Below are 14,965 nucleotides of genomic sequence, written 5' to 3' on the forward strand. Positions count from 1 at the left end.
TTATGGTATATCAAAAAGTGTATATTTTTTAAATGTGATCGTTGGTACATTTTACCAGTTTTTACCATACTTTCAAAACAAAAATTATAATAGGAAAAATATGCAATATGAAAATAATTGAAGACAAAATGTGTTTTACTGATCAGGGTCGTCTTATATTCGGGCCAATACGGTAATTTAATTTTAGTCTAAGTTTAAATTCTGTTATATGCTGAGGTCATTTTTATTTTGTATTTAGATTTCTATTTAGCTTTCATTTATTTTTATTTTAGTTTTAGTATTTTATTTAAAATGTATATATATATATATCTTTTTTTTCAGCTTTATTTTAGTGGTACTTGAGTAATTGTGCTTCATTATATCCATTATAAAGTATTATTTTGGGGAAATTTATAATTTTAAGTCCAAGTATTTAATTTAAATTTAACTTTAAGTTTTAGCAATATTATTATGCGTTTTTGTCATTTTTTTATATATATATTTCAATTCACAAGCTTTAATTATAATATACATTGAAATAAATAGTTTTTTTCAACTGGAATAAATAATTTTTATTTTAATTTTACTTCAAACTTATTATTTCAGTTAATTGCCAATGCAACATTTCTAAGTATTTCATATATATTATAACTTTATTTCAATATATATATATTTTTTAAATACAACATTTTAATGTTTTAATTTTTAGTTTTATTTAAAAACAACACTTGTACTTGAATAATTGTGCTTCATTACAAAGTTTACTGGAGATCAATTTAAACTCAATATTTTAACTAAAAAAAGTTTGACATACTGTGTATATGTGTGTACATTGTTTGTTTGTTTGTTTGCTTATTGAAAAACAACTCCTTCACTAAATAAATAAACAAGCATCCATTCTGGACAAACCTATAGTCATTTGTCATTATGAAGATGTGACTTGTGTTAACAACCATCACTGAAGACTTTTTTTTATCATTATATATTTAGCATTTTATCATTATATTATTTCATTTTTTAACCACACATTTTAGTTGTTAATTTCTGTTCATGTTAATTAATGTAATTAGTTTATGAAAATGTTACTTTTAACTAACGTGTCAATAGTTTTCATCTTATTTTTATCTTTAATATACAATGCTAACCCTGCTGCTGTCCAGTCTCATCATTTTCATTATTCATCTTATGTAACAGCCAGGCTGGCAGCTTCTTGAAAATAAAGAAAAAAATCCTCTCTGGACTTTCGGGTCACCAAGAAATGTCAATCTCCGCTCACTTTAAAGTCGGCTGGAGACTCGCGGAGAGAGGAGGCCGTACTTTTGCTGTGGGAGTGAAAATTGTAGCTCTCTTCACAGCTAAAGTGGCCAGAAAAAGCGCCAGGTAATTGCAGCGAGCTTTCCTGAGGAGAATTATCTCGAAGCGCTGTCAAAAATGCCACAACTCCATCCTGAGTAATCAAACTTCATTTTTCCTGAAGTGAAAATAACTATGTTTCTTACGGGAATACCGGCGTTCCCCTAAACGGCTTGTCCGTGCAGGAACGGATTACACTGCGGTGAGTCGCACCGATGGAGATTTGTCAAAAACATGTAGGAGTTGATTTCCCAACCGAAAGCCAGCAGATTCAGAAAACTGTATTATTCCTCTTCCACTCTGCGGTGTCATTAGTTTGTTTTTTATTTGATTTTTTTGGAGCAAACAGATTTCCTAAGCTCATGTCTTCATGAAAGCTGAAATCTTGGACAAGGCTCAGAGAGGAAATAAGTCTGGGAACTTCAAAGCACTTCAAGTATCTTAGAAAAGTGACCTCTGCTCAGGCAACCACAGTAACTACAGAGAATATAGAGAGCAAACTTGGTATTGTTATGACAATTTGGCTGAATACTGACATGTTTTCCTTCCTGAAACAGTATAGATATGCTGGCCTGCCACTAGCACCACAGAAATGCAGTCATTATACAAACGGCTGCAAGAAAATAAGAAATTAAACTAGATTTCTACAAAATGTGAATGTTTCACACTATTTGTACTTTACTCTGGAATAGTAATTAACCATAGGTAGTCAACCTCTCACAATGCACCAATTAGGCTCTTAAATAAACAAATAAAAAAACATTAAACTGAATTGGACATTTAAGTTATATTTTTTATTTATTATTTCGAATTGTAGTTTTGTTTCCTTATGCGTTTTCATTTTAATTTCATTTTTGCATCCTGTTGGCTTCCTCAGTTCAAATACAATTCAAATTCAGGAAATGAATTAAAGGCTTTCTTAATCCACTGCCGTATATCCCTAACTCTCCAGTGTAAACAGTGGGTAAGCATTCTTTCCTTCATCTTCAGAGATCGATAAGATTGATTGGAGCATGCAATGAGTGCACAACCTGTTTAAACAATTGCTTGAGCAAATGTCGTATGTAAACCTGCTATGGTTGCCTTAAAAAATTATGTCTAAAGTGTTTAAAGAGTTTCGCAAACTTTTGCAAATCCAGTGATTAGTTCTTTCTCAAAATAGTGCATTGTATCCACCTGGTATCTTATAAACGTCATTTTTCAGGCACACTAGTTGCAAAAATGGTTTCTCAGTGCAAAAAATATACATCCGAGTGTCTATCGAAGACTTCGCAAGAGTTTCGCAAACTTTTGCAAATCCAGTGATTAGTTCTTTCTCAGAATAGCACATTGTATCAACCTGGTATCTTTTAAACAAGATTTTGTTTCCAGGCAAACTACTTGCAAAAATGGTTTCTCAGTGTAAAAACATACATCTGAGTGTATAACGAAGACTTCGCAAGAGTTTCGCAAACTTTTGCAAATCCAGTGATTAGTTCTTTCTCAAAAGAGCACATTGTATCCACCTGGTATCTTTTAAACAAGATTTTGTTTCCAGGCAAACTACTTGCAAAAATGGTTTCTCAGTGTAAAAACATACATCTGAGTGTATAACGAAGACTTCGCAAGAGTTTCGCAAACTTTTGCAAATCCAGTGATTAGTTCTTTCTCAAAAGAGCACATTGTATCAACCTGGTATCTTTTAAACAAGATTTTGTTTCCAGGCAAACTACTTGCAAAAATGGTTTCTCAGTGTAAAAACATACATCTGAGTGTATAACGAAGACTTCGCAAGAGTTTCGCAAACTTTTGCAAATCCAGTGATTAGTTCTTTCTCAGAATAGTACATTGTATCCACCTGGTAATCTTATAAACATGATTTTTCAGGCACACTAATTGCAAAAATGGTTTCTCAGTGCAAAAAATATACATCCGAGTGTCTATCGAAGACTTCGCAAGAGTTTCGAAAACTTTTGCAAATCCAGTGATTAGTTCTTTCTCAAAAGAGCACATTGTATCCACCTGGTATCTTTTAAACAAGATTTTGTTTCCAGGCAAACTACTTGCAAAAATGGTTTCTCAGTGTAAAAACATACATCTGAGTGTATAACGAAGACTTCGCAAGAGTTTCGCAAACTTTTGCAGATCCAGTGATTAGTTCCTTCTCAAAATAGTGCATTGTGTCAACCTGGTATGTTTTAAACAAGATTTTGTGTCCAGGCAAACTTGTTGCAAAAACTTTCTCAGTGCAAAAACATACATTTGAATGTCTAATGAAGACTTTGCAAGACTTTCGCAAACTTTTGCAAAGCCACTGATTAGTTCTTCCATTTCTAACTAGTTGCAGAATTTAACTACTTACATTTTCTTTTCTCAGTGAAACCTTTCTTACTTTCCTTTGTTACCCACAATTTAGTTTATACAGGTTCAAAATATTTTATAATAGTCAGTGCTATTTCTTTTGACATTCCTACCTGTGGAAAGCAAACAGAATATGTTGTTTTTGCAGCATTTTGTACTGTTATTTTATGTAATTCAAGTTCAAGTAAAGTTAGAAAAGTTCAAGTAAAGTATGTCAGATTGTGGTAATCTGCCGGATCCTCCACAATTTAAGATTTAGAACAGAACCTGCATTGTTTAGCACACTATTTTTGGCCATGTTGGCACCACTATAACACTGTTCCTAATACATTCCCTCTGGTGTGTCATCAAATAAACCAATGCCTTTTTTGGGGGCAGTGTTGTTATTGATAACTAAGACTAAAAATATTTTTAAAAGTACATTTGAAAGCCGAAATAAATGTGAATACTACATGAAAAATCACTTTAAATAATATAACTTTTTTTAAACTAAAATTAAAATGAACAGTGGAAATATAAACAAACGCTATTATGAAATATGAATAAATACTAAAATATTATAGAAATACTACTAAAACAACACTACACTGGAGCGTGTCACAAGCTCACAAGCACATAACCAAGTCTCAGAGATTTTCTTTGTTTCGACTCATTTAACAATGAGAAAAGGGGAACAAATACAGAGGGGCTGTTAATGATCATCGCAAAGTGCAGACGAGAGCTTTGCTCACTTGGTTGGAGGCAAGAGCTACTCATGGCTAGAAAAAATGACTGGTAATCAGACACCACTTAACAGAGAATATGTGTGGAGTGCCCAACACACACAAACACACGGATCAGATTGTTGCGGCACAAAAGACAGGCCGCACGCTTTGTTACACTGGACGTCAGAGGCAAGGTGCACTTGGCAGAGGAGCGTAAACAAATGTCAGTGAGTGTGTAGAAACAAACACCCGCACGAATACACTCGCTCAATGAGCTAATGATAGGACAAGTTTCTGTTCTGGCAAAGATGCTTAAGGCTCAATACATACACTATGCAAAGTTTCAAGCACAATTTTCATATTCGTAATCATTAAAATGTCATAACGTTCTTGTCTAAAACAACTTTCCTTTTCATATGACATCACTAAACCCCGCCCATAAACAACTAGCCTTTATTATGAAACACCCTTACTTTTCATAATCCTGTCAGTTTAAACTGAAATCAAACCCTGCTCTACATATTTTCCCTGTTGAATATAGTAGCTTTCACTCTGAAAACGTTCATGCATTAAGTATCAGTGAAGAAAAGTTTTGTACATTTATTAATGTAGGTTAATGTTAATTCACAAATATACCGTTAATTGTTAATTCAAGTTGTTAGTTCATAAAAATTGTTCATAAAACAAAAGTTGATTTATTCAAATTGCAATGTTAAACATGCATTTATGCAAAAATCTGTCATTGACCTACATTAATAAATGCTGTAACAATATTGCATATTATCAGAAAATGATAACTGATATTAACCAACTGAACCTTATTGTAAAGTTTTACGCTATTATTGTCTGTAAAATATTTTAATACATATATAATTGCCCAAAAAACTGTATACAGACACTTCAGTCACATTTAAAATGTAATGAGAATATATTGAAAAAAAAAACCATTCCAAAATGATGAAAATTTTATGAAAAATAATTTTTTTTATTAAGAATGCATTAAATTGATGAAAAGTGACAGTAAAAATTAATTTTTTCAAATAAATGCTGTTCTTTTGACCTTTGTATATTTCAAAGAATCCTGAAAAATAAAATGTATCATGCTTTCCACAAAAATATGAAGCAGGAAAACTGTTTACCACTGATAATATTATTATTAATAATAATAATAATTATTATTATAATAATAATGTTTCTTGAGCAGCAAATCAGCATATTAGAATGATTTCTGAAGGATCATGTGACACTGAAGACTTTTTTGAATGTGTACATAAATAAGAAGCAACATTAAATTGTTTCGTCTCTGCCATTATAATAAACATTAAGTCAATCTTTGTTTCCTCACCCACAACAAATCAAATAACTGAAGGTCACAACAGCTGAACATCTACTCAGAAACCACGGTCACAATTAAGGAAGCTTGATTTATAGAGACGCAATGTATTAACTTTTAATCAAGGGTTGAATATGAGTAAGTAGGATTATTATAGCAATAAATAGTTATGGCTCATAAAAGATGCCACCAAAACACATGGACAATATTGCATTAGCTACAGTTCATCACTCAAAACCTCAAGGGGAACAATAGCAATAATATTTCTGTTTATTAAAGTTCTGCATTGTGACATGAAAACAAATCATGTTGCCACAAGGCATAACATAACGCAACAAGAAAATCTCCTTATTTTTTGTTTAAATTGTGGCCAGATGATAAATATGGAAAACCACACTGTTCTGTTCCCTCAGCGTTAACCAGACGTGGCAACGTGATTTGCATTCATAAATGGGTTTGCGTGTACATCTGCCACCAGATGATCCGGTGATTGGAAAATACATACACATATTAGGGATGGGGATTTAACGCGTTAATTAGATTAATTAATTACGGTGAAAAATAACGGGTTGAAATTATTAACGCACTTAACGTACTTGCCCTTCCTCAGACCTATATGTGGGTCATCTGAAATTTCATACAGTTGATTGATGACAAATATGATGCAGTGCAACAACTCACTGCGTGATGGAGCCTAGAGAACGTAGTTAGAATGCTGTTCTGTTCCCTCAGCGTTAACCAGACGTGGCAACGTGATTTGCATTCATAAATGGGTTTGCGTGTACATCTGCCACCAGATGATCCGGTGATTGGAAAATACTGTATGTTGTCAGCTTCAGTTTAACTCTAAAGACACATCAGAGGCTGAAATTATGTATTTCTGCTTTAATAACTTAGTAAATTTAGAATATTTCTTAACATAAATGTGGTTGATTTGATTTTATCTCTATTAATTAACATTATGTTAATTTATTAAAGTACTGGCGAGAAGGAAAAAAAAAGCTATTTTTTAGCAGATCAAACATAAAAAGCAACTGAATACATACTTAGCAGAAAATTACCCGAATATCTCAAAAGATTTACCAAATGTGAATAAATTCAAAAGCTCACACTACCTCGTGATTGCATCTGTAATTTGGTGCAATTCTCCATCCGTAGTGTAATGACGGAAAACTGAGGATAATTATGGCAGCGATTCTCTGAAGTGCCAATACGTTTTGGGATATCATTCAAATGATGCCGCTCTGACTGAAAATATAGTGTCAGACTCGCTGCAGTCTGCTCCAGGAAAATAAATGACAAGAGACGGTTTTAGAAGTAAACAGTGAAATCAACACGTTAATCTCGGAGGTAAAATGTGAAAATGTACACCTTGTGGTGCAAATTAAAAGTGACTGCTGCAATACCAACGAGCTATTTCCTATATTCCTCATCATTTCTCATTGTTATACAAGTAGGAGAGCAGCTGACATAAAGACACGATTTTGTTTTTATATGTAGATTTTGGCTTAAAAATGTATATGAATTTATAAGAGAAAATGCATGTATCAAAATATTTTCTAACCCTTTTTAACCCAAAAAGTTAATATTATGTTATTTTAGACACAATGTCTGTTTTGCTCAATTTTTTCCAACGAAAATATAAAGACAAAGCAGAATTGTTCGTCACCGAGAGACACGCAGTTGCATTTCATTTCTTAATCCACGTTTTGAATGAATTGGGTAAACCATTAGGCACGTTGGATTTGAAGCGGCTCTGCACAGACCAATCAGTTTATGACATCAAAGTACCGCGAGAGCGATTCAAAAGCATAAGGAGTCGTCTCTTGCGGTACTTTGATGTCACACACCGATCGATCTGATGGTGATGATCCGCTTCAAGTAGAACAAGCCTAATGATTCAATGGACAATTCATAAAGAACCATTTACTTCACTCCTGAATGAATCAGCCATTTGAACGAATCAAATGAATGAATGACTCGATGACTTAATCATTAAGCCATGTACCACCACCTACTGGCAGTTTTAGTTTATTATTTAGAGTATCATTTCATTAAAGAAATATTTTCATATTTCCATAGTAATAATAATAATAATAATAATAAATTATTAAAGGTATAGTTCACCCACCCAAAAATGAAGATTCTGTCATCATTTACTCACCCTCATGGTCCAAAAGAGTATATGTTATAAATTTTATTTTGAATCAAACAAAATATTTCTTGCTGAAGCTACTTTTTGAAATGTCTGTTTGATGATTTACACAACAATGACTTTAAATGATCTTTTGGGAGTAATCTCTCAGCCAAATTTGATGTGTGATTCATTTGCAATTAATTCGATTAATTAATCTCCACATCATGTAATTAATTAGATTAAAAGTCTCTTACCAGCCCTAATACTGTAATTAAAATCACTTTGTTCACCACACAACAAACAAGCAAAACAAACAAAAAAACAAGCATGCAACAAAAAAGCAAAAATGTTCACACAACATGACAAACAAACAATCAAAAAAAAGCAAGCAAGCAACAAGTAAAACAAAGCAAAACAACAAAAAAGTAAAAAAGCAAACCGTAATCAATTAAACAAACAAATAAAAAGACAATTTGAAATAAATGTTGACACAACACGACAAACAAATCAAACAAATCAAGTAAGCAAAAAGTAAAACAAAGCAAAAGAATATGCAAAACAACAAAAAGCAATTTGTTTAAGTGAGTTTTGTTGTTGTTGATTGTTTTTTTTGTATAAACAAAAAAATAATAATAAAAACAATTGTGAATAAATGTTATGTTCATGACAAAATCTTGGCTGTCCAGCTAAATTCAACTATACAAGAAAAAATGTCTTTGGTAGAATTATATGTCATGCCAGCTGCCCATATTTACTAATATATCCTATTTTAACATGATTATCAAAAGGTTATATGGCTATTATAGAAAATAAACATGCTTATTTCTTGTGCTGTTGCAATGCAGCAGACGGCACAACTCAATTTAACGCAGAGGCAAATTATCTGTTTAAACTGAATTGGCTGCTCTGTGCTGAGGTGGGTCTGCTGCTGCTGCTGCATTGTGGGAGATGGGAATGGACGATCATATTTCTCTGCAGAGGGGAAGCTCTTGGGGGAAGAGCTTCACTTTCTGCTGTCTAATGCTGCGGTGGATAGCGGCTGTGGAAAGACCTGAATGGGCCGGCCATTACATTAACGTTATGCCACAGAAACCTCAGGGAACTTTGTGATTCCACTTCAGAAAATCACTAACAGGCTTTTATTGCCACCCACCGTCATGCTGTTAAAAGCTACAGCAGGATTTATTGCTTGAGGTGCTTGAAGGACCATAAAGTAGTCGTTTACTGTACAGTGCAATGGTGACACTGAAGCTGTCCTTGTTTTACATTGGTTCAGGTAGATCCATCGCAAATTAAAAGAAGAGTACAAGATGGAGGAGGACGGAGAAGAAGGCCAGATTGATTTTTTCAAAGATGATACCATTGATGAATGAATCGCTTCATTTTCGTGAATGAAACAAGCCTTTTAAAGGACAGCTGGTTCAATATGTCTTAAGTACCAAGTTTTTATTTTCAAAACCATGTTATACTGAACACTAAAAAATTGTTGATTTTTTGTGTGTCCTCTGCTGAATGACAATCAGGTACACGACAGCTTGACACATTAGGAAAAAACAGCAGTGCGAATTTATGCGATTGCTTGTAAAACCATTCTTATGCAATTTGTTGCATGAATTACAGAGCCCCTAAGAGGACATGGTGAAAAAATTACTAGATGCGAGGAAACAGATATTTTAACGCTTCTGCATTCTCTCACAACACATTTGCATTGTCTCGCAAAATATTTGCATTCTCTCGCAAAAGAGTTGCGTTCTCCCTTATTGTTCCCCGAAGAAATGTTGCACTCTCTCGTACAAGTACTGCCTTCTCCTGAGAAACTTCGCGTTTTCTCACAAAAAAACTAGTGTTCTCCCAAAAGTTTTGCATTCCCCCAAGTAATGTTGTGTTGTTGTATGATAATAGTGTTTGGCGTTCTCCCGCAAAAAGTTTTGTTTCTCCAAAAGTACTGCATTACCCCGAGAAACTTTGTTCTCTCACAAAAGTATTGTTCTCCTAAGAAACTTTGCGTTTTCTCGCAAGAATTTATTGCGCTCCCCAAAGTAACTTTGCATTCTCTGACGAAAATAGATAAAAAAATGATACTCACCACTCACCAGACACTCACCACGAAAAAGATACTCACCATTATTGAGCAAAAGTTTTGCATTATCCCAAAATTATTGCATTCCATCGAGAAACTGTTCTCTTACAAAACATTGGCGTTTTCTCTGTCAAAAGTATCGTGTTACCTCAAGAAACATTGCATTCTCTTGCGAAAGTATTACGTTCTCCCAACAAACTTTGTTCTCTCGCAAAATATTTGCATTCTGTCTCAAAAGTATTGCGTTTTCCCAAGAAACGTTGCATTCTCTCACCGAAGTATTGCATTCACCTGAGAAACTTAGCATTTTCTCGCACTCCCTCAAGTAATGTTGCATTCTCTAACGAAACTTTGCATTTTCTCAGAACATTTTTTACAAAAATAGTTCTTCCAAAAGTATTGCATTCTTCCAAGAAATGTTGCGTTCTCTCATCAAAATATTGTTTCCCCAAAAAACTTGGCGTTCTCTCGCAAAAGTTTTGCCTTCCCCCAAGAAACTTTGTTCTCTCACAAACCATTTGCATTTTCTCGCAAAAGTAATATGTTCTCCCATGAAACATTGCATTGTCTTTGATCTCCATTTGAGAAACTTTGATCTCTTCCAAAAGTATTGCGTTCTCCCAAAACTTTACATTCTTTAGCCGGTTTTTTTTTACCCAACAATTTTACTTTAAGTTCAACCAGTCCTTGCATTATTCGCAAAAGTTTGACATCTTGTCTTATTTGCGCAATGTTTATAAATACACACCATACTTCATCAAAATTTTATCAAACAAACAAAATGATTAAATAAACTAACTATTGATTGTTTTTTGCTACCGTCTAAACATTTGAATGATTATTACATATTTACTTATTGCACATTAAAATATTTACAGGTAACTGTGCTCCTATGGTCACAAACACTTATTATATAACTACACCATGATGATTATTAGTAGATTTTCATGGCAAAACAACACAAAAAATACTGGAAATAGCACTGGAATTGTTTAGAATAGCTGTTGAACAATCTGTTATTTTGGACTGAAATAATCAGAATACATTCTTTAGCCGTTTTTTTTTTACCCAACAATTTTACTTTAAGTTCAACCAGTCCTTGCATTATTCGCAAAAGTTTGACATCTTGTCTTATTTGCGCAATGTTTATAAATACACACCATACTTCATCAAAATTTTATCAAACAAACAAAATGATTAAATAAACTAACTATTGATTGTTTTTTGCTACCGTCTAAACATTTGAATGATTATTACATATTTACTTATTGCACATTAAAATATTTACAGGTAACTGTGCTCCTATGGTCACAAACACTTATTATATAACTACACCATGATGATTATTAGTAGATTTTCATGGCAAAACAACACAAAAAATACTGGAAATAGCACTGGAATTGTTTAGAATAGCTGTTGAACAATCTGTTATTTTGGACTGAAATAATCAGAAAAAAAGTCATGTGAAGTCCTACATGGACTACCACACTCATTAAGCTCTGCAGAAGCAGATAAAGAACGTTTTATTTGTGTGAGCTTACATTATACTGGAATATTTTAATTTTAAAAGATCAAATGTTAACTTTGGCAGGATTTCTCAAGTTGTAAGTTGACCAAATCATTTTAACGGTTCATGAGGCAGCAGACACCATATTGCTGTCCATCAGTGGCAGAGTTTGACTCTAGTCATGGTACGATGGAGGGCTGGTTGTGGTTTGCTGAACCTGTGTGGGAAGCTGTACTCACCGCTGTGCTGGCAGCTGCCTGCTTGGACTCCTCCGTCAGGAAAGTTAGCATCTGTTCTACCTTCTGCTCTTCCTCCGTGCTGATGTAGTCCGTATCTACGCAAAACAAACACAACAAATGTCAGACTTTACACACCGTACTGACACATGGTACATGAGGAATTGCTCATTGGTGAGTTTTCCACAATGCAGATGCAAACAGCATGACAAAACATAGACCCGATTTCCAGCGTCAGTGCAGAATGCCATTCTTAGCTGGCAGTAGTCATCCATATGCATCCTTCCTGCGATCCATGCATTTATACAAAATATAAATTAACACATAACATGTTTTGACAGAAAACTCATTTTTTACATTTTAAAATGTCAAAAAAACTAAAAAGCAGCGTTTTTATCCCATGTGTTCAAAAAATGTTCACTATATATTTGCAAGCAACATATAAATCAGTCATAAAGCAGTGACTTTTTAAATGCGCATCTAGGAAAATGTTTCCAATGTAGTTTTTTAGTCTTTTTAAAGAATACGAACATTTATTCACATCAAGAACGTTTTATTCAGTAACATGTTTATTTGCATCAGCGTTTTACATGCAATAACCTAAGATTTGCATAAAAATACACTGAAAATAATTGAACTACATTTATTTTACAAATTTTTTTTTGTGCAATTTATTACATACGTGTGTGTGTAATTATTAATTTATTCTAAAATGCATTTTACTATATATTATCCTTTTTTTTTACTAATTCTCCCATTTATATTAATCAACTTTTAATAAAAAAAAAGTCAAAAATGTATTTTTGTGTCAAAATGTCAAAAAACCTGAGCTCCTGAAATAACATTATAATCAGAACACTATTACAATATAATATTTTATAGCAGTGATGCTTTATATTTTTTTTTATATTTGCATGCAACATATAAACTAGAATTCCAAAGCAATGTGGCATTTTTTTATGGTCATATGTGACCCTGGATCACAAAACCAGTCATAAGGTATATTTGTAGCAATAGCCAACAATACATTGTATGGGTCAAAATGATCCATTTTTCTTTTATGCCAAAATTCATGATATTAAGTAAAGATCATGTTCCATGAAGATATTTTGTAAATTTCCTACTGTAAATACATCAAAACTTAATTTTTGATTAGTAATATGCATTGCTAAGAACTTAATTTGGATAACTTTAAAGGAGATTTTCACAATATTTAGAATGGTTTGCACCCTCAGATTCCAGATATTCAAATAGTTGTATCTCAGCCAAATATTGTCCAATCCTAACAAACCATACATCAATTGAAAGCTTGTTTATTCAGTCTTCGGATGATGTATAGATCTCAATTGCAAAAAATTGACCCTTATGACTGGTTTTGTGGTCCAGGGTCATATATAGGAATTTATTAAATAAATATGTTTCCATTGCAGTTCTGAAGTCTTTTTAGAGAATGATTACCCATTTAAAGCAATTTTAATGCACATTTGTATAATAAAATAATCATTTTATAATAAAAAATATCAGAAATGATGCACTTCACTCTAGGGCTGCACGATAAATCGAAATGGAATCGAAATCGCAATTCGACAGAAGCTGCGATTGTCATGCGTATTTTTCAGTGAAGCACGGTTCTGTGATCAGCAGTAAATCTCCATCCAAAGGCCAGAGGGCGCTCTCGCGCTGAAACTCCAAATACGCCTCGCAGAAGAAACCCAGGAAATGCCTGGGTTAACACGATTATGACAATATATGGTTTATCTGAGTTATTATTATTATAATTTTCATTAAAATAAAGTATATTTATAATGCAATGCCTTTATCACTGCTTAAATACTATGAAATATGTTGCGTGCCTTATTCTGTGTAAGAAGCCACATCATCTCACAGAAGGATTTATTTCAAACACTCGACTGACGTTATGAAGTGAGTTTGGAGTAAAAATATGTTATTAAATGTGGTATTTTCACATGCTTTCAGATGGAGCAGCATTTACTTCACAGAGCCGTAGTTCACTGAGAAGCTATACAAACAGCTGACATTATCGCGAACGATTTCTTCAATTTCATAATCGCACAATAAAATCGCGATTTTTTTGCGTAACTTGTCAGTGAACTACAGCTCTGTGTAGTAAATGCTGCTCCATCTGAAAGCATGTGATGATGATTTACTGCTGATTACAGAACCGGCATTACTAACAAAATGCGCATGACAATCACATTCGATTAACCGTGCAGCCCTACTTCACTCATATGCATGTAAAAGGAGGCAGCAGTTACGACTGCCATTCAAAGTCCCCTTCAGCAGCTATGACTGGCACAATCAAAAAAGATCTATGCCAAAGAAAAGACTTTCTAATTGCATTTATGCTATTTTTCCATCCATCACTCATTGGGTTTAATTGCTGGAGGGGAACAGTGTGAAAGACCCTCCTCCATCACCTTCCACCCATTAGCCAGGCTCATCATAAATGCATCGGGATCAGCTTGATAATTTTAGACTGTCGTTGCGAGCGCCACAGGTCTGTGAGGCTCGTTTTTCCTTCAGCTTTTACTTTCCCAGCAGCAAATTCATGCTCGTCTAGTCTGCAACTGCCAAAATTGGTCCTGACATTGCCAATCATCGCTGCTCCGTCCAATGTTTTGGACTGATGAACAGCGTTGACAGCCGGTGTCTTGATTGCGAGTGGAAGACGAAGTGGAAAAGCACTACGTTACGGCATCTGATGCCACAGTTCTGATGTTAAAATGTAGGTAGAATCACACAGCAGGTGGAAACAAGGTGGCAAGGTTTGGCTGGTTTGCATGCTTCAGTTAACAACTGCTGACAGATGTCACACTTACATGCTTTCTAGCTCTTTCTCTAATGACAGACATTCAAATGAAGCTGTATATTCTGAATATTTTATTATATTATGTTTTATAGTGACCGATTTTTATACAGTTTTTTAATGGTTATAATTTAACAAAAATATTTATATATAATACAATGTCATGTATATATATATATATATATATATATATATATATATATATTGCTAGGCAAAGGTAAGGCTGCTCTCGGAGGGTTCATGAGCGCTGAACGGCCGCTGACGTTCTGGAGCTCACATCTCTGAAAACGTCAAAGCAAGTGTTCAAATAGACGTTATCTTTATTAAAGGGTTAGTTCACCCAAGAAAAAATCCATATTTCAAACGTAATAAACACTTTTCTCTCACTTCCGGTATCTGTCATACGCGGAAGCCGTGCCGGCGGATGACGCAGCACGTCGGCGTTGCGTGATTAGTGACGAATGCGGAG

General features: G+C 33.8%; 1 protein-coding gene across 1 annotated transcript in view; it reads right to left on the reverse strand.

The window, feature by feature from the left end:
* Positions 1-14,965, reverse strand: part of LOC107719710 (E3 ubiquitin-protein ligase RNF123-like) — a 146,096-nt gene that overhangs the window by 10,868 nt on the left and 120,263 nt on the right. The window contains exon 37 of the mRNA XM_016527196.1: positions 11,673-11,767. Within this exon, the coding sequence (XP_016382682.1) occupies positions 11,673-11,767 (95 nt within the window). The remainder of the gene's footprint in view (positions 1-11,672; positions 11,768-14,965) is intronic.

This window comes from Sinocyclocheilus rhinocerous, unplaced genomic scaffold (genome assembly GCF_001515625.1).
Source record: "Sinocyclocheilus rhinocerous isolate Xijiao unplaced genomic scaffold, SAMN03320098_v1.1 scaffold331, whole genome shotgun sequence".
Taxonomy (NCBI): Eukaryota; Metazoa; Chordata; class Actinopteri; order Cypriniformes; family Cyprinidae; genus Sinocyclocheilus; species Sinocyclocheilus rhinocerous.